This window comes from Oculina patagonica, chromosome 9 (genome assembly GCF_052425735.1).
Source record: "Oculina patagonica isolate OP01 chromosome 9, crgOcupat, whole genome shotgun sequence".
Classification (NCBI taxonomy): domain Eukaryota; kingdom Metazoa; phylum Cnidaria; class Anthozoa; order Scleractinia; family Oculinidae; genus Oculina; species Oculina patagonica.
This window is the reverse complement of record NC_135766.1, coordinates 26987874-27008293: the sequence shown is the minus strand read 5'-3', so window position 1 is coordinate 27008293 and position 20420 is coordinate 26987874. Positions and strand designations below refer to the sequence as shown.

At 38.5% G+C, this 20420-nt stretch overlaps 1 protein-coding gene across 3 annotated transcripts in view; it reads right to left on the bottom strand.

The window, feature by feature from the left end:
* LOC144664616 (leucine-rich repeat-containing protein 9-like) overlaps positions 1 to 20420 on the bottom strand; it is a 39689-nt gene that overhangs the window by 1664 nt on the left and 17605 nt on the right. For 2 of the 3 annotated variants that reach the window (XM_078525750.1, XM_078525751.1), the window contains 24 exons: positions 19745 to 19811; positions 19139 to 19258; positions 18325 to 18384; positions 17591 to 17722; positions 16316 to 16582; positions 16074 to 16184; positions 15554 to 15620; positions 15131 to 15276; positions 14961 to 15035; positions 12298 to 12420; positions 11972 to 12015; positions 10904 to 11035; positions 9926 to 9989; positions 9366 to 9532; positions 8843 to 8916; positions 8232 to 8311; positions 8057 to 8121; positions 7341 to 7413; positions 6845 to 6913; positions 6617 to 6742; positions 6354 to 6434; positions 5588 to 5702; positions 4291 to 4528; positions 3877 to 3908 (listed from right to left, as the gene is read on the bottom strand). In XM_078525750.1, the coding sequence (XP_078381876.1) occupies positions 3884 to 3908; positions 4291 to 4528; positions 5588 to 5702; positions 6354 to 6434; positions 6617 to 6742; positions 6845 to 6913; positions 7341 to 7413; positions 8057 to 8121; positions 8232 to 8311; positions 8843 to 8916; positions 9366 to 9532; positions 9926 to 9989; positions 10904 to 11035; positions 11972 to 12015; positions 12298 to 12420; positions 14961 to 15035; positions 15131 to 15276; positions 15554 to 15620; positions 16074 to 16184; positions 16316 to 16582; positions 17591 to 17722; positions 18325 to 18384; positions 19139 to 19258; positions 19745 to 19811 (2521 nt within the window). In that variant the 3' untranslated portion in view covers positions 3877 to 3883. The remainder of the gene's footprint in view (positions 1 to 3876; positions 3909 to 4290; positions 4529 to 5587; positions 5703 to 6353; positions 6435 to 6616; positions 6743 to 6844; positions 6914 to 7340; positions 7414 to 8056; positions 8122 to 8231; positions 8312 to 8842; positions 8917 to 9365; positions 9533 to 9925; positions 9990 to 10903; positions 11036 to 11971; positions 12016 to 12297; positions 12421 to 14960; positions 15036 to 15130; positions 15277 to 15553; positions 15621 to 16073; positions 16185 to 16315; positions 16583 to 17590; positions 17723 to 18324; positions 18385 to 19138; positions 19259 to 19744; positions 19812 to 20420) is intronic. The other variant, XM_078525752.1, reaches the window with a different exon arrangement.

Here is a 20420-nt window from a genome sequence, read left to right as displayed (position 1 = left end):
TCCATTACGATACTTACAATTGAAGAACTCAAGGTATATATTTGTTTCAGAAAGCACTATGCTCTCCTTGTGGTACAATTCTTTCTGGAAAAAATACTTTGTGCTAAACGCATGCGCAGATCAGTCTTCATCACGAACATTGCGTTTTTCTTCTGCAGAAGGATTCGTGTAGACTCCGTGGCCCCAAGTTAAAACCACAAATTAATTGAATTAGACAATAAGGCGTCATAGCAGATCATGTGAAATATTTCTTGATATGGCAATGCTGTTTTCTTAGAAAAGGTGATCTAGCATCTCATAATTAATTGATAACCTGATAACATCTGTGTTATAATCAATGTCGCCTTCTTTGCAGAAAATAAATCACGTTACCATAAACATCATGTTACATCCGTTTTTGACAAAAACAAAAGTATGTTACATGTTTTTGACAAAAACAAAAGTATCTCGTTTGCTGTTTCAATAACAAACTAAAATTCAAGCTATCGAAAATTAAAATAACAGTGACGTGTTTAGAAATTTTGTATTAAAGCCTAACGTGGTGTGCTTTTCAATGCGGTTGAATTCCTGTAGAATCCGTGGCGTTAATTTAATTAGACTTAAAAGGCATCACAGCGATCTGCGAGAAAAAAACAACAATATCATGTTACATCCGTCACTTCCTTTCCTTTTATTTGTTCTCCATCGGTTGAACTAACCTCCGTTTTATTTTGTAAAACCTCTGCCGCTTTAGTGTTTGAACATGCTTTCGTGACGGTTCCGACATTTCTTGAAAGAAATCTTCACACTACGTGCTTCTCGGCTTCATGCTTGAGTGAGCGTGTGACGTGTTCACAGCGCTTTCGTAAATCGTAATTAGGTATGCAAAAACTTGCACCGCGATTTTCGGCGTGAACACCTGATAACCAGGAAACAAATATCCTAGCTGTACTGCGTTTTAAAAACCCTTTCGAAAAAGATGTTTTTTGATTAGATTTGTTCTTTAGTTTTGAGAATCGTCTTTCGTGCAGTTTAAACCGTAACTTAATTAAATTAAACAAATGTCATCGATGTCGCCGTAAAACAAACAAAAAACAAGAGTTTCATGTTACGGCATTTTCAAGGAAAACAAAAGTATTTTGTTACAAACGAACGAAAGTGTCGTGTTACGTTTGCAAAGAGTAACGTAAGGAACACCTAGGAAAGAATACAAGTAGCCTGTGAACAGTTTTTCCGAAAGTAAAGTAAAGCAAATAAACACGAACATATATAAAACATCATACTTTCAATTGTTCCATATTGCATTCTGCACTTACCAAATCATCGAGATTTTTTCTTTATAATACAACAATTACAAAAACAATTAACGCAAAATAATGTAATGTATTTAAACGATCTAAATTAAAAACCATAACTTTAAAAGTATTGATATAGCTGCTAAATATGCAATGATTATTAACCTAAGACGCGGAATAAAGTTTAACGTTCCAACCAACAGAAACTATCTCCGCTAGAACCGCCCCCCAATCAAGGGATGATTTATTTACGGCGAAATGCTTTTAGCTGATAGCCATTCATTCACAGGCAGTCACGCACCGTTCATAGCGAAAATGTCTAGACAAAAAGTCTAGACGAAATTTCAATCATTTCCGCCTCTTGGTCTCGAGCTACTCTCTTTCGAAATCTGTAGCTTATTTTTTTCTTTGAATGTCTTTATCACGTCACTGAAAAACATTCTGACAGAGAATTTTCATAATGTTCTGGATCTTAAAGGCAACCTAAAATTCTCTAAAACACTGACTACATTTTCGCGTAACTTTCAGTACAGAGGCGGAGATTATTGACGGTAAGAAATTTGCACGTGCAGAAGTGACAGCTCTATGCGTGCGGTATGCAAATAAATCTACCCAGAGACTCTGTGGTAATAACCTAATCGTTTACTGTGTTTTATTTAATATTTGCAAGAGCGAATTATGAAAGGAGAAAGTGTTTAAAATAATGGTTTTAAAATTAACTACAATTGTGTCATAATCTCCGATATTCGCACGTACAAATCGTGTGCGCTTCCAAGGAAAGGAAACTCGTGTCTACAGGAAAAGAATTCTAAGTGGTTAATTGGACAGCAGAGGCATCTTCGAAGATACATGTTTATTTTGAGGTGCGTTTTCTTAACGAAAAACTTAGATAGTTACATGTTTATTTTGTTATTTCGCGCGGTATTTTCACCGCTTTTTATCGTTGCGTTTATCGTTACATCCATAGCTCATAAAGTCCACACCATTCCAAAAATTTTGTTGTAACATTTACACGAATCATTTCCGGTACTGGGATCATTTGCGGTCCGATTTGGGATCATTTGCGGTCCCGGGATCATTTGCGGGCCGGGATCATTTGCGGGCCTGTACAGTCCTTCTTTGCTCAATTTTGGATTTTGTTGATCAATAAAACACCTTGTGATTCACAAGAACTTTAAAAAACAGATTTTGTTTTGGGAGGCTCTTCGGTTTTCAGTCCGATTGAAATTCCGGTATAAACAGATAATCTATTAATAAGAGCAACTAGCACTTGTGTTGGCGATGTCTCGCAAATATTTTGAATATTCTAATTCTGTCACTTCTTGGTCACTTTTAAATATGCGCGGCAGCTTTTTTAGTAGAATTTCTGATGGACATGAACTGTTTCAGGTGTAAATTGAGTTGTATATGTTTTTGAGTAGCAAGGAAAGTCAGTTTAATATCAATTAAATAAAGCTGCCTTTCATATCAAAAGAAATATTTACAAATAGAGCGGTTTGTTTTGACAGAGAAACTCGCATGTCATGCGGTTTGTTGTTACATGTATTAGTCAGAAAAATCCCTCAACAATCGAAACATTCAGCCGGTTTTTTATTAATAACATTTTGCACAGACGTGAATTGCTTCATTTGTGAACTGGATCGAATTTTAACAGCAAGCGAAGGTATGGTCTGTGCGTGTGTAGTAGCGGGAGCGATGAAATGCAGGCAGGCAACAACTCAACATTTGCGTCTAACTATGTATACATTTAGCGTAGATTAATTGTAATGTCTTACCGCATTTCGGTCACACAAATTGGAGCGACAGCTAGATACCTTCAATTATATTTTAACAGTAACAGAATGTAGAAACGGTAAGATTGTGAGACATGTTAATGCGATCGAGCTTCTCTGTCTATAACAGTTCTATATAAAACAAAACAACTCTGCTTCGGTTCCTCATAAATATTTTTTGGATACGAAGGCGGCTTTATTTTATCGATATTAACCTGAAGAAATTTTCTCTTGCAACACAAATGCATGTTAAATTTAATTTGATTTTAACTTAAAAAAGTTCATGCCTATCACAAATTCTCAAAAATATATGCTGTATTTTATCAGTCACAGAATTATGGAAACTTGACATGTTCGCCACTGACATTTTTACACAAGTTTCTCTGTCAATACTGGAAAGTTTTTGTTCATATCGAAAACTAAAGGACCTCCCAGAGCAAAATCTGTTTTTTAAAAGGTCTTGTGAATTATAAGGTTGTCATTTTATCGATCAACAAAATCTTAAATTGACTGTTATCCACCTCAAGCGAGCGGCTGAAATTCATCCTTTGTTGGCGAAGGAATATTCATTTGAGCCAGCCCTCAGAAGTCGGCAGCAAAATCCATCCGCCAAGCTGTTAAAATTTCACCTGTCGCCTGCTAGACCATAAATTACTTCTCTTTTACTTTTGAACTTATAAGGATCAAGATTTGTGGCGAATTTGTGAAGGAAATGCTTTTTCCGACTTGAAATGCCCCACACGCTCATGTAAACTTTATATTTTTTAACTGGCGAGGGCCACTTAGCCTCGCTTCCATGCAACTTCCGGTTTTTTCGCGAATCGATGTATTTGCTCTTCATTTGAATCGATTACTTTTGCTCCTGAAAGAAAAAGAGGTAGACACGTTAGTTAGTTAACCCTATCCCACCCATTGGCGCTAATAGACTGTGTCGACATTTAAGACTGCTTTAATGGATGAAACACGAGCCAAAAAACATAAGTAAGAACAGTGAAGGGGGAATGTTTGTGTGCATTTTCGTCCGCAGAGGCCGCGACCCTTTTGGTCAGCACCAAGAATTGCATAGCCAATCAGGACCTGGTCTGGGTGGAGATTGCGAAGCGCATGTGCAAAGATGATGGATGACAACGACATTTCCCGTTTTGAAGTTGCCTCTGACCCTGAACAGCAGCAACTAACAGCAATTGGTGGTGACAATATCTACTTCCTACAAATTCTTCCAAATCTAGCCATAGAAATCTCACCTGTTAATATCAGTTGCGTCACCATTCATGTTGTAAGGCGAGTATGTCCCGTGCGCTATATAAGGCACAGACGAGGAGGCCTGGGGCTGCCTGCTGATGACGCCTGACTGTTGTGGGTTGAAGCTACCGGAAGTGCGTCCATATTTGTCACCTGACAGACTGTGGGTGGAGTCGGAAGTTGACAGGGTTTGTAGCGAGTGGCTCGAGGCTCCACGCGCGTTGCCCCCGCGACGGCGCGCTGTGTAATTAAAGAGTAAACATGTATGAAACATAGATAAAAGTATGACTCACTGGAGAAGCGAAGCGCGGAAAAACGTTTGTGAGCGTGTCACGACTGATTGTGGTTTGACTTCTGATTGGTTGAGAAAGTGGCGCGAGAGTTTTAAACCAGTCACTTAGTATAGTAATGCCATAACAAAGCAAACACAAATTGCTTTCGACACTTAAGTGAAAATCGCGTTATTGGTTAGGTTTTGGATTGAGATGATACATTGAACGCTTCGACAAACTTTCGGTTAAAAAGAGCTATTTTTGCATCTCGATAACTGAAAAACACAATGATCTTTTCCAAAAACAGGGTAAAATTTTCATTGTCGAGTTGCCAAGATCGATGTACTCCTGTTTTACGTTCACGGGGATTTTGTAGATTTTTGTTCTTAACTGTTCTTAAAGTATAATAAAAAACTGCAATATCACAGCGACAAACCGATGAGTGGTGCCGGATCTATTGAAGACCTGGATCAGTAACTTAGTTAAAATGTAAAATATAGTTGTGGTAGGCCACTAAATCCGTGAAAAACACCATCACTGAACATCAGAAGGAAGATATAACCTTAGTTTGGCTATGAATATCGTTTTCTTTTTGAAGTCGTGTAGAAACAACTTGAAAAGTTATCTATTTATCTATATTTCTAGTTATCTATATTTTCTATTTTATATATCTTAATTACGTTTTTTAGTTAGGCAGGTTAGGTGTCCACAATTAGTAGAGGGGACTTTTCCCCTCAGCTACTACAGATTTGACACGTTAATAAAGTTGTTATTATTATTATTATTATTATTATTATTATTATTATTATTATTCAATTTTTCAAGTTGTAATCCATTTTCATCCTAGCCATCCGCAGTAAAAGATGCTTGTTAACACTGAGTTTCAGTGCTCAAATATGGCAATTGTTAATAAAAATGGACCATTATTTTAAGGTCCCACGACACAAACATATATTTTGGCTGTTCAAAATTTTTTTAAAAGTCCGTGACACAGTCCCTTTAAGATCAGGTGTAACACTTTCCATACCTTTGTCTTGTTGTTGTTCGAATGTCCTTAGTAATGTGCCATTAGGGAAGTCTTGCCTTAACCCAGTGTTAGCCAAGTTACGATCTGTTGTGTTACTCAACTGCACTGTGGTCACCTGCGTAATCAAACGCTCATTTAGCCAATCAAAAAAAAAATATAAAACACAAACCTCAATATACTTAAGTTTTCCTTCCATGAAAAGTTTGCGAGGGTTTTCCAAGCTTAGGTTGTTACTTAGGGCGCTTTCCATTAGTCAGAGCTGGTCGGCCGGTCCGAAGGTTTTGAATGTGAAATGAACCTTTTCCACGAGATTTTCCACAAATCTACCACAACAATGTATAATATCTATGTATTGACTGATTTGACAGGACAAATCTGACTAACAACGGAATTCTGTTCTCTTTTTTATTTTATTTTTACTTTTTTTTTTAATTCTGTTTTCGATATACCAGTCTGGTTGGCCAGTTCTGACAAATAGAAAGCGTCCAAAGTCCCCACTCCTCAAACGACCGTTACTGGAAATGAATTGGTTTTAACATTTAAAGTAGAAAGCTTCTCGTGCTCTCTGCACCAAGTGACGAATAAATAGTTTAGGATTTTTTTTCTGGAGCGCCGAGTTCTGCCAAAACACATGTTTGTCTTAATATTCCAACCTGATAGTTTTTAAGACGACAAATTTATCCAATGACAGGCGGACTTGCATTATACTCCTTACACACTTGAATAGCTTTCTAAACTACTACACTATCTTTCTACGTAAACCTACTCGAAGCGGGGCCTGGGAACGTGTTGTGACGATTCCTGGGAGACTAGGCTCCAATGCTGACGTCATACTTTGCATTCCACCCTGCCAAGAAATGTCACGTGAGAGGTCACATGATTACTACGACACAAGAGGAAATCTACAGGCAGTTCATTTTACTTGACGTTCAAAGGCACCAAATATGGCACTAGCACGTGCAAAGCTCGTGTGGTCAAAGCAGCAAATTGTGAGAAACATTGTGCAGTGAAAGGGGACTGATAACAAACCTGTTGTTCGATGAAGTACAGTTCAGCTTTGGTCTTCTCGTCAGTTGACACAGGGATCCCATCAATACACAACAGGTTGGGCATGCGGTACACCAACAGAGGTCGGTGAAGAAGTCGCCGGGTCACCTGAGACAAGACATGACGTGTAAATATTGCACTCAAGAAAATTTGAGACGGCGTGTAAAACCAAAGCCAAGGCGATTACTGTTATTTATCTCTCAAACTTACCGCATTGTTTATAACAGACAGTTCAACAAGGTGTCTTAAACTTTCCAGTCTTTCCAGCTCTGCTATTTCCTGAAACAAGAATTAAAAAAAGAAACGAAATAAGAACACGTGGCATTTACGAAGTGTAGCATTCACCAAGCTACAGGAAAATGGCACGTCAGCATGTCGTCATCAGCACGCGTCATGTAACGTAGCAACGTTTTCCTAACATCGCGGGCTCAGTATTCGGAACAGAACTCCCAAACTGACTTTTTTTATTCCTATAACTGAAAACAACAAAAATTTTGACGTCCGTGTTAATGATCAAGTAATATTAACCCAAAAGCACTCAAGACACTATAAGAAAACTTCAATTGGTAACTAATTAAGTCGTAAACGAGAAATAAAAAACTTCATTTCCACATATCAATGCAATTATACGTTAGAGATGCTTGTAACATGAAACTTTCACGTTACATTGATGGAAGCTTAGTTGGGAAACTGTATGACGGCTTACTTGAATACGGTTCATTCCAAGATATAACCGCTCAAGATTTTGAAGAGGCTCAAGGTGGTTTAATTCCCTTATCCTGTAAAAAGAGCAAGAAAAGTACGTGAGCGTAAAATAAATTGCCACTTGTTGTACTCCCGTAATGACATAGGTTGAAATTTGTTGAAAGGAAAATTGAGTATATGGCCTGCCTCCTCTTCAGGCGCTTCACATTTCCGCGCGGCAAGCCCATTCACCCTCCCCCCCCCCCAAAAAAAAAAAAAAAGAGAGAGAGAGAGAGAAGAGTCTGTTTACGAGGCAGGTATAATAGCAAGCCAGGTATACAAAGAAAGACAAAATTAATGACTAGTATTTTGGCTGATTTCTTTTCTTTCGTGAAGCTGTTTTCAATGACCTGTACGAGCTTTGTCATTGGTCAAGGAAAACACGTGCATCGTACTTTAGCCAATCAGAAACAAAAACTGTTTGACTCAGGCAACTTTCCCGCGCCTGCCAATGTGATGGAATGGCGCGAACTGTTCCCGTTACTTCCCGCCATACGTAAACTTATACAGTGACTGCAGTATATCTGCATACCCAGACAAATGTCAAACAATATTGTCGTAATGAATTTTTTGACTGACAAAAGTTTAAATTTGAGCTTAGTTCTCGATTATGACAAGCGCTGGTGGGGCATAAGGAGTCAGAAACAGAAATGATGGACTGAGTGATTATCACCGCACCTGTTTTCCTCCATGTGCAACTCCGTCACATTCCATTGACTCGCAAATGATGTGCTTGATATGTTCTAAAAACAAATAAATTATAAATAATGAATGATCGACCGACCGATGGAATGAATGATTGAATGAATGAATGAAAGTAAATGAATATTATCACCGCCAGAAATATTGTCACCTTAATCTTATTCCGATCCAAAACAAGTTCTCTGAGTTGTTGAAGTCCTTCAAGGCCTTCCACTTTGCTGATGTCATTACCTACAACGTAAAGTGGTATAAGAACAAACGACTCAAACAACGTGTCAGTTATTACTTTTCAGTCTATGGATGAAGCCCTAGTGCGTGACCATTCAACGAAAGTTAATGAAGACTTGGTGCCTAAACACCGTCCCCAAGTCCGCTGTCTTTCAAGCACCCATGTCAGAATTTGGACATGGTGCCCGCGCCTGAGTATTTGCGCACTAAAGGCGCGTTTACACGACAGAGAAAATTGGGTACGGACCCGTCAAAAAGTAAGTCCGGACCTGACCACTTTTGTAGAGAAACAGTCAAATCAAAACGGGGCCATAGGCGGCTATGGCCCCGTTTTGATTTGACTGTTGCTCTACAAAAGTGGTTAGTCCGGACCGTTTTTGTGACAGGTCCGTACCCAAATTTCTCTGCCGTGTAAACGCGCCTTTAAGGGTACTTGCGTAGTTGGATACTAGATGTCTTAACACAGCACCATTTTGTGCAGGTGACTGGGCACTAGTGCTAGGACACCAAAAGTAAACGTCGCCTAACACATACCTTGTAAGAAAAGAGCTCTTAAGTTAGTGAGCCTTGACAGCTGGAGGGCCGCCATATTGGTGATACCATTGTATCTGTTGAGATACAGAAAAAAAAAACATTACAAGAAGCGCAAGGCATTAAGGATTAAAGTAAGCAACCTCAATTTTCAATGGAAAAAATTGTCGTTTCAGTCAATCGCTGGTTATCAATAAGGAGTCTTAATGCTTTTTTATGTTTCTATTGTACAAGGAGAAAACGAAGCAACTGTTTTTGCAACAGTTTTAATAAATTTCCGCTCGCGCGTTCAATCCCGTGTAATAGCAAGTTATTCCCTACCCCCTCCCCCACATTTTGTCAAGTTGCCTTAATAATTCGCCAGTATTTATTTGTTAAACTCAGGGATAGGGGAAGGGGCAATATCATGGCAGGGCTTAAATCTAGACGAAAGCACCGGGTCAGAGTATACCCCAGGGATACAAAAAGTTTGTTCGAAAACTACCAGTGACCAACTTTACAGACAAACAAAAAAGCACTTTCTTACCCAAGGTGTAGAACCTCAAGATTGGGGAGGACTGGGGTGAAGTTCTCCGGGTTGGTGATCTCTGACGCCAGGCTCACGTCACCGCCTCGTTTCGGCGCATTTGCCGGTGACGTTGCTTTGGGCTTTGCGACCACGCATTCAATGTGATTATGATTAAGACAGAGGACCTGACGAGAAAGGAAAAAAATCATCAGACTACATAAAGTATTTTAGACTATTGCTATAGTGCAGTTTTCAATTGAGTGTCGTAAAACCAAAACCAAAGTAATCACTCTTGCCAATCACAAAGAACATAGACAATCCAGAAAACCAATCAAAACTCGAAGCAAATACATGTTGCCGGCACGAAACGCGGGAAACCTGTGCGAGCGAGTCACGATTGGTTTTGGTTTTACTTCTGATTGGCTTAGAAAGTGGAGCGACGGTTTTAAACCATTCACAAAGCGTAGAAATGCAAAACCAAAGCTAACGCGAATTACTTTCGACACTCAAGTGAAAATCGCTTTACTTAAAGTTATTTATCGGCGTTTAATTCATAAAACACTTTTTGCAACCATTACCTTGAGATTGATGAGGTTCACTAGGCCACCAAATGAAGTCAACGAGTTATGCTCCAGATTCACGCTGAAACAAAGAGCAAGTGTAATTGTTAGGAGATATAGTACAATCACATTTAGTAAATGCTGAGAGATCTGTATCTTGCCTATCTGAGTGAAGGTTAGCTTGATGTACAGTAGAATTCCGATTACTCAAACCTCAGGGGAAAACTTGGTTCGTAAATTGTACGTAAAATCAGGTTAAAGCTAAAAAGGATGTTTGCCTTTTTTCTGACACTTTCTAAGAAGTGAAATTTTTTTTTCATTTTATGTCAAAATGAGCTAAAATCTTGGTAAAATCACCCTAAAAACGAACAAAACAAACGTTTTCTTGAATACAACTGCTCATAAAGGCGACGTTGTACTAAAAGGTAAAGTTCTCAAGACGCTTTATAGGAAATGCAACCGATAAATTGTAGTTTAACTGGTCGTGGAATTAACTGCAATATCACAATAACGGCTTAAAACTGCAGAAGAACTCAAAAGAAACACAGAAAAGAAACACAGAAAAGGGGCATGGATGGGCAAAATTCGCAACGATTAAAACGGATTGCGTTCGGGTAAACTTAAAAAACGTTGGCCTGACCTTTTTTAAGTTTATCTCAATTTGTATGAAAGTGTCATTTAAGATGCTCGAAAATCATCCTTGTTTGTTATGTGGCCTTGATTTTGCCAATTTAAGACTTTTGCTCTGCCAATTTGAAGTTTGGAGCTCTTAAATAACGAAAATAAATAAAATTACCTAAAATACCGCGACATAGCCTTTTTAAACTAAGCCAATTAAGGCAACTTTACTCGATCTAACAGCACAGAAGTACCCCTCCCTTCCCCCCATGTCCCAGTTTTCCATTTCCACCAGCTTCTTCTGTGAACATCGACCACGACTCGACTTCTGCTCAACACGAATTCCTTCTGAACCTAACTAACTGATCTGGCGCTAACCTTCTCAAGTTGATAAAGGCGTCTTTGGTACCAAGGTCCACAGTTCTTAGCGAGTTGTGAGGTAAGTCAAGCTCTCTCAGCTCGGAGAAGTTTGAGTGTCCCAAGCGTTCGGCGATAAAATCTGGAGTTAACCTGTGAAACAAACGAATAGTAAACGAATTTAACTGATATTCCTGAGAACAAATAAAAGCTGTGGGACAAAAACTTGTTCAACAAATTTTTTCGTGGATTTATTTTGGAGAGAGGATACGTTGGTTTAACCCTATTCAGACCGGGGGGGGGGAGCTTTTGAGGCCCGCGCTGACTTTGAACTTTTATAACTTTTTTAAGATTTAACCAAACGCTGCCAAACTTTCCGAGTTTTCCTGAAATTTATCTGGCAACAATTTGGTAGGGTTGGATGATGTGTCAGGAACTTGACATCACCATGGCAACGGCATTTTGACAGGCATGTTTTTCCAAATTTGTAATTTTGCGTGTTTCTGTTAATAAAAATCAACTTAAATGGGATTATTTTTGCATTTTTACGGGTTTAAAGCACATTTGTATTTATTTTGAGTACTTTGCAGTGATTTTGGGTGGTTTTCTGGCATTTTGGAAAAATTTTGAAATCCAAGATGGCGGATCCAAGATGGCGGCTGTTTTGACATCATGATGTAATTGTCACGTGATGTGACGTCACCATCCCACGTGACGTATACCAAAAGAAAGAGTTTTGGACGTACGATACATCCTATAAGTTTCATGGTGATTGTTTAAATATTCTGGAAGCCCCCCCCCCCCCCCCGGTCTGAGAAGGTCCAAAAAAGCCCGGTCTGAATAGGGTTAAAAGAAACCTATAACGTGCTATATTCAAACAGAACGGATGCGTAAAATCACCGATTTTCCCGCGCTTTTCACCGTTACATGTTTTTGCTTCCCGATCTGATTGGTTCGTTTCTTTTTGCGGCAATTATTGGTCCTGTGACTGAAAACATTGGTGCTGGTTGTATGACAGTTATTATTAGAAAATCGCCATATCAGTGTCGTTTTCAAACACTAAACCATTGATCTGAGAAGATCACAAACCTTCCTCCAAACATATCCTTGGCAAGACTTCCTTCTGATGTTTCCTGAGAAGGAGAAGATTACAAGACGTGTTTAGTAACATTAAAGTAAGTCAAAACAGAGACAAAACCACAAAGCTACACACCATTTTTAAGAGAAAAGAACTTTCTCAGGCCAGAAACTTTCGTGGGTAAAAGAAACTAAACCCGCTTTTAGGAAATACGATGCGTCCCTCTTTGTAAGTGCATAGGCTAGGTTTACTAGGGACGATTACAGTTTCTTTACATAAAGTGACGTTTAATTGTTGCTTATATGAAGCAAGTTTGTAAATTTTGTTATTGTCATACCACAGCCAGTCCGTCCAGAGCCTTGAGTGACGTCAAGTGATAAACAACGAACAAACGGTAGTTCTGACCAGCGGATGCCAGAGGATTGCCACAGAGGTCAAGAATGAGAAGATTGGGGATAGTCTAAGAAAAAAAGAAACTCTGTTAGATCCACGGCAACAACAACAATAACAATGCCTATCACCCTACATGTTTAAGGGACGGACCATTATTTTCTTGGAGGGGGGGGGGGGAGGAGATGAAAAATTTTCCTCTGCAAACTTTTTTTTTAAGTTTATGCACCTATGCAAACATTTATTTTTGAAATTCTAACTATTTTTTGTTATACATATCGTGTTTGCAAACAATTTATTTTGTCTTTCTAGGCCCTGCAGACAATTTTTTTCAATATTTTTCATCCCCCCCCTCCAAAAAAATAATGGTCCGTCCCTAAAGTAGCTTCGTCACGAGCATTTTGAAACGTTTATTCTACATTTCTAAAGGACGTCATTTCTAATCCTCTCAAATTTTACCATCATTGTTCCTTGTAAGTTTATCACTTCCTCTTTCTGGTATTTTTCTTCCAGTCTTGGCTAAACACATGCGTAAAGCTACTAACTAACCGCTCCGTCTCGCACAGAAAACGCTTCAGTGTTGACTTCTGACTGTACGCTATTAAAGGAACTGTGTCACGGCTGAGTTAAGTTTTTTACTAAGTTTTGCCAAATGCTCGCTATTGAAACTTAATGTTTGCAAAGAGAATACTTCTATGGATCTAAATGACAAAACCATAGCTTCATTGCAACCAAATGTATCACCCGGGCGTTATAATTTAAGGTGGCCCGCGGCTAATTCCGGGAGCGAAGGTGCTATTTTTTAAATCAAATTTTGGTGATGAAAACCGTAACCGATTTCTTTGATTTTTGGTAGTCGTAATAACAAATGTTCAAATTTTATAAAGCTTTACCTTTTAAAGCCCAAAATATAAACAATCGCGAGAAATAAGCACTTTATGGAAAACCTTTTTTTCGAAAATATGCGAATATTTTCAAAACGCGAAGTTAGATTTTTTTCTAATTAAGGTCAATTACTTCAAGTAAGCCTAGGTTTCATGTGAGCAAGTTTCAACTAAATCGGCTGGGTAGAAATTGCTGCACAGTTGACTGTTTATTTTTCGCATAAAAATATTGTTATTGGATATTTTCGCCAGCTATTGCAACAATGCTTAATTAATGCTAAGATCACTTCTGTCATTTGAAAGCTCAATACCTCCTAAAAAGTTGCTGAAAAATCTGAAACGATCTGATATTCTCCGCTAAAGTTATAATCAAATGAAGCATAAGTGGTTTACGGTGCGAAAATTGCAAATTAGAAAAATTCAATCTTTTTCGAATTAAAAAAAATCTACCGATTTTTTTTTCTTTTAATTTTTAGTATACAAAAATCCAACATATAAGCAAACGCCCTCATCTTGTTTCGAGCGTGAAGTCTCGATGAAACTCGTCAAATTTGGCTCTTCAAGATAGCTTCCTCTCGTCCTTCAGTTTAAAGCGCTTTGGAAACCCCTCAACTAACAGTAAATTATTCAAACATGCTGCATTCTCAAGATTATTTAGCACCTGGAAATGAACGCCCGTTTATTTCAAGGTGCTAAAAAATCTTGGGAATGCGGCAAGTTTAAATAATTTACTGGAACACAAGGGTTTCCAAAGCGCTTCAAAATGGAAGACGAGAGGTAGCCATCTTCACGTACTAAATTCGGCGAGTTGAATCCAGTCTACACACACGAAACTAGATAAGGCCGTTTGTGTACATGCTGGATTTTCTCATACTTAAAAATAAAAGAAAAAAAATCGGTAGTTTTTTTGTAGTTCGAAAAACAATGAATATTTTAAAAAATACACTTTACGCACCGTAAACATCTTCTGTTTTAATTGCTTATAACTTTTGCTAGGAGTTTCCGATCTTTTCAGAATTTTCAGCATTGTTTTAGCTGGTATTAAGCTTTCAAATAATCAATGCAATCAAAACATTACACAAGCGTTGTTGTAACAACTGGCAAAAATACACCAGCATAATATTTTTAAGCTAAAATCTAACAGTCAACTGTGCAGCAATTTCTACCCAGCCGATTTCGTTAAAACTTGCTCACATGAATTCTTGGATAATTTGAACGTATTGACAGCAATAAGAAAAAAATCTATCTTCGCGTTTAGAAAATATTCACGTTTTATTAAAAAAGAGGTTAATTTAAAAGTGCTTATATTTCGTGTTCACTGTTTTTGTTTGTTCCAAATTTTAAAGCTTTATTAAATTTAAACATTTGTTTTTTCGACTACCAAAAATCAGAGAAATCGGTTACGGTTTTCATCCCCAAAATTCGATTTAAAAAATAGCACCTTCGCTCCCGGAATTAGCCGCGGGCCACCTTAAAGTTACAAGCAAACAAGATCAACTTTGAAAACTGTTCAGCCTAACAATGTTTCAAAAACCCGTATCGCAATCCATTTCAATCTTCAACGCTTATGGCCTCCCGTACCTTCTTTTGTATTTGCTGTGTCATTGAGATGTTCCTTCACTGTTTTAAGAGGTTACTTTATATATTTAAACGAATTTGATGGTCATTTCCCATGCCTAAATTTAGCTAAAATCTGTTACACAGTCCCTCTAACAGCGTATCTTACCTTGACATTGAAAATCTCCCGGATGTTGGACAGCTTGTTGTTGCCTATATAAAGCTCCTGGAGGTTTTGGGAATTCTGAAAGAAGGCATGAAGATTTAGAAAAAGATACACAGATTAGTTTAAGATGGTTAGAAAGATTAAAAATGAATACACAGCAAAAGTGCGGATACCTGCAGACCACGTAGATGCGTAATCACGTTGTTTTCCACAGATAAATATCTCAATTGTGGTAATTTTTCCAGGATACCGGTGTCAAGTGAACTGAGTTGGTTACCAGCCACGCTTAGCCACGTCAAGTTGGACTGCTTGCTTAAACCTATCACAAACCGAAAAGACATGGATCTAACGTGAGTTTTGATTGGTTACTAAACATGTTTGTTTCAAACACGACCTCTGATTGGCCACTTAACACCCACTTTGACTGTTTAACAAAACGTACTAATACATAAAAAGAGCTCTGATTGGCTTACTAATGCTTTTGTGTCTAACATGAGCTCTGATTGGTCTAGGTAACGTCCTCAGGTTCCAGAGGTCCAAAGGTCAAAGCGTGTTGTAAAAGACTGAAGTGTTTGCAAACACTTAAGTAACTTTACCTTCAAACTTGCTGATGCAGTTGTTTTCAATTGAAAGCTCCTCCAAATGAATACAAGACTCCAGACCCTGAAATAAAACAGCAAGTCTTGTAATGCGTATTAAGGGAAAGGTGCATATACTTTGGTCGAATCCTTTCGGGACCTGCTGTTTTAGTTAAGGAATAAACGGCATAACATTTTTCATTCTACTCTCGATAGAGGAATAAATGGAATGAAGTTCCAAAACACGTAATTTTGGCGGGAAACCAGAGGCGCGCGCGTCTATGCACTTTTTCAAAGACTACATAATTGGCCGAGCTTGGCAACTGGTTCATAATACTAATGCAACGTGTCCGAACCAATCAGAGAGAAGGGGCTTGCAACGCAGCCAATCAGGTACTTATACGACTTTTATGCTTTTGTTACGACTTGGAATGGAAAAAAGATTTTAGGTTAAGCGTGAATGAGATATTTGAAATGTCGGCTGTTTTAGCATTGCACGAAAACAGAAAAATAGATACAAAACTTTATGTTGACAAACCTCAATCTTGGTGAGATCGTTGTTGTTGAACGAAGCCCATCGCAAGTTTTCCAATTGTTCCATGTTTGCTAACTTTCCCAAATGTTGGTTGTCAAGATTGACTGTTGTAACCTGTCAATCAATCAATTAATCAATCAATCAATCAATCAATCAATCAATCAGTCAGTCAGTCAGTTTGATTTGTTCGAATTCATATTTACAGTAAAACAGTGTTGAAGTAAAATCAAGTTTTTTCCAGTTACCTTGATGAACCATTGGCTATCATCATCCTGTAACTTAACCGGTTTATTCAGACTGCTCGCCAGGATGGCTTGTGCAGTGGGTACCAGGCTCAATGTGCGCGGCTTGCTCTGATCTGTGCGAGCATGCGCAAGAATTGCGAAGGAAGAAGGCCGAGAAGCAGCCGCCATCTTTAACGCTGTAGTCATTTCCTCATCAGTGACCTGAACGCCATCAAGGTATTCAAGGTTTTTTAGTCGTCCGAGTGCTCGCATCCGCAAGGTCTCGGGCTGAAAAATAAATCAAACATACCAAAGCACAATTTTAAGATAGCTTAAAGGGACCGTGTCACGGATTTTAGCCAAACTTAGGCATAGGAAATGACCATCAAATTTGTTTAAATGTATAAAATAACCTCTTAAAACAGTGAAGGAATATTTAAATAACAGACCAAATGTAAAAGAAGGTGCGGATGGCCAAAAGTGGCGAAGATTGAAACGGATTGCGATGCGGCCTTTTGAAATATGGTCCGGCGGAACAGTTTTCAAAGTTAATCTTGTCTGCTTGTAACTTTAATTTATGACGCCCGGGAGACACATTTGGCTGCCATGAAGCTATGGTTTTGTTATTTAATATCGAAAGAATTAATTTCGTTGCAAACATTTAGTTTCATAGCGAATATTTGGCAAAATTTAATAACATAAGATTAACTTAGCCGTGACATAGTCCCTTTAATTGATAACTATCAGGAAGATTTCCCTCTCCCAGGTAATACAGTGGAACCCCGATATAACGATATGCCAAGGGAGCAGTAAAATAATATCGTTATATCGAAACTCCCGATATAACGATATGCCAAGGGAGCAGTAAAATAATATCGTTATATCGAAACTCCCGATATAACGATATGGCTGTAAAATAACCGAAAATATCATTATATCGGGGTAAACCTACTTTTTACTGCATATTAGAGGAGGATAAATAGGATAATTTTGATAAAAAGGATTAGAACACAGTAAAATTTTCGTATATCATTGTACAAAGCTGTTTTTAGAAACGTTTCCGTACTGTTATTGCATTAAATTCGATGTTTTGCAAATAAAATGTGACCGTGTACTGATAATATCGTTATATCGGGAGGATTTTACGTTCGGTCCGCTAAATTATCATCATTATATCGAGGATCGTTTTATCGGGGTACCATTGTACCCCTCCTCTGGTGCCTACCCAGGGGACACTTAACATTTTGACTTATATAAATTACATTGTGTGTATAATTTATGCCTCATTCTCTTCACCTTTTGCCAAGGATTGTTCCGTGTGTCCAGGGAGGTAAGTGTGATCACGTGTTTTCTCATGATGCCCAGTTCCTCTCGGGTGTGAGTTAGTTGGTTCCAGCTCACGTCTAAATGCTTCAGACGACTACAGCCCTGTGAAATGCACAGTCAACCCACTGTTAGCTGCTTCAACTAGCGACACTACACCAAACCAAACTCTTCACGTAAATATCACTGCAACAAGTTGCACTGATATAATTTTCAATACAGTCAACTCTTTCTTAACGGACACTTCAATAGAGCAATTTTCAATTGAGTGTCGTAAAACCAAAACCAAAGAAATTACTCTGGCCAATCACAAAGGACACAGACAATCCAGTGAACCAATCAAAACGCGAAGCAAATACATGTAGCTGGCACAAAGCGCGGGAAAACGTGCGCGAGCGAGCCACGATTGGTTTTAGTTTTAGTTCTGATTGGCTGGGAAAGTGGCGCGAGATTTTTAAGCCAATCACTAAGCGTAGTAATGCAAAACCAAAGCAAATGCAATTTAATTTCGACACTCAAGTGAAAACCGCTCTAGGACAGACACCTGGTGTTAATCCTGTGCCTGCAGTTTTTTAGTCATTTTACTGTAACTTGACTCCCTATAAGACGGATAGTTGGAGCCGGTCCCGATGGTGTCCGTTTTAGACAGAATTGAATGTAATATCCAAAAACTTCGGCCTTTACAGTACAGAGAAAATCTCACAAACCTTCAGCCCGTCCAAGGTTGTGATTTTGTTAAAACTGACATCAAGATACTCCAGGAAAAGCTGCAATAAAAGAAAAACAACAAAATCAAAGGAGATAAGATTTCACTGAAACGTCAACTCACTATCACAACTGGGAGACAATAATGAATTTGTACACTACATACGTGTATGCGCCCTACTTAAGAGAAACTTCGTAATCAATGTGATTTTTTACCAGCATTTCTCAAAGTCATTAACAGTTCATGAAGATAAAACCAAAGGGAATCAGAACCATGATGGTGGTATAGATATGTGATTTTACTGATTTAGTATAGATTTTTATGATTTTATTTCTCCTTAGTTTCTGTTTCGATTGAGAAGATATATCAAACACTCGAGACAGTGTTTCATCGGCAAACACCTCGAATTTCATCAAAAATACTCTGCTGCGCTTCGTATTCTCATCTCTCTTCTCGATGTTTAGATATCCCGATGAAACACTGCCTCTCGTGTTTGATATATTACATGAAGATAAAACAAGGAAATCAATTTAGCATAGATTTTTACGATTTTCTTTCTCCGTTTGCTCCTAAGTTTAAATTTAGATTGAGAAAATTTATGAAACACTTGACATTCCTGAAACACTTCACATTCCTGAACACCTCGAATTTCGTCAAAAGCTCTCCGCTGCACGTTGAATTTCAGCTCTCTTCTCGGTGTTTGGAATTATCATGAAACACTCTCTCGTGTTTGGGATATTACTACAAAACCTTGTATGTCCACGCATAAAAACAGGCAGGATCAATGCTGATTGGTTGATATTGGCTGATCTTACCATGTGACCGATTTCGTCCAATCGCGTCAGTTCATTGAAGCTGACTGTCAGTCTCTTGAGCGCCGTCATACAATTCACGTGCTGCAGTCGACTGAGACCGTTTCCATGGAGATTCAAGCACTGATTGAAAACAAAAATAAAAAGAAATTTTTAAAAATGGACTTTTTTTTACGATCAGTAGATAGGAATGTTTGCCACTAGTGAAGGAAATCTGCGTTTAATTCTGTGTTGCAACATGCAAATTTTATCAGCTGCAATCGTAGCTCTTATCACGAAAAATTGTAAAAAACAAACCCCCAGATAATTGGTTACTTGCAGCTTAAAAACTTCAACTCCTGCCTGGATCCGGTCTCTTTCCTGCATGGCTTTCTCTCAGGCCTTCACGGTTAATTCAGGTTGGTGACGTATCCGTGACGAACAGTCGGACCACGTGACACAAAACGAATTGACCACGCGAAATATAGAGGCTTAGGAACTAGGCAAGCACCCCCCTTGGATGAGTGCAGTTTTCCTATACCTAGTGGCCATGGCTCATTCGCCACCAAACCACACAGAGCAGACAGTTTATGATGCTGTGAACAGGGGAATAAAGAATCGTGTACTTACAACAATGTGTTCAAGCGAATCCACTTTACACCTCTTGAACAGCAGTTCTTCCGTCAATGCAATTAACCTTGAAACAAAAATACAATGCACACTAAGGAAACGAATGTGATTAGTTTAACAAACAAGACATCTGTTTTCATGCTCCGTTTTTCGCCGTTTGAAAAATGTCGCAGTAACTGCTTGTGCCTTGCGCATGTAAAGCCAAAGTTTCATATTCCTTTTAACTGTTGAAATTCCATGACTTTCCAGGACCTTTTTTCAAAGTTTTCCATGATCTTAAGATGACCATTTTCTTATAAAAATTAAAATTCTTCCCCAAAATAATAATTTATTTTGCACAATCAACGTCATTTTCCATGACTTTCCATGGCTCAAACTTAATTTCCATGACTTTCCAGGCCTTCAAAATAAAATTCTAAAACATTCCATGACGTTTTAGGTTTTCCATGACCCGTACGAACCCTGCTTAGACTAGGGGTGTCAAATGGTCTTTGCGAGCATGCGAGCAGAGCGTTTTTCTTTGCGGGCACTAGCATCGACAAAAGTTAGCCTTGCGAGCAACGAGCACTTTACAAAACGCAACCTCCACTAAAAACCGAGCATGCGAACACTTGTGAAAATTTGCGACCACGAGCAAACGAGCACTCACTAAAATTTTGCGAGCACTGCGAGCAGA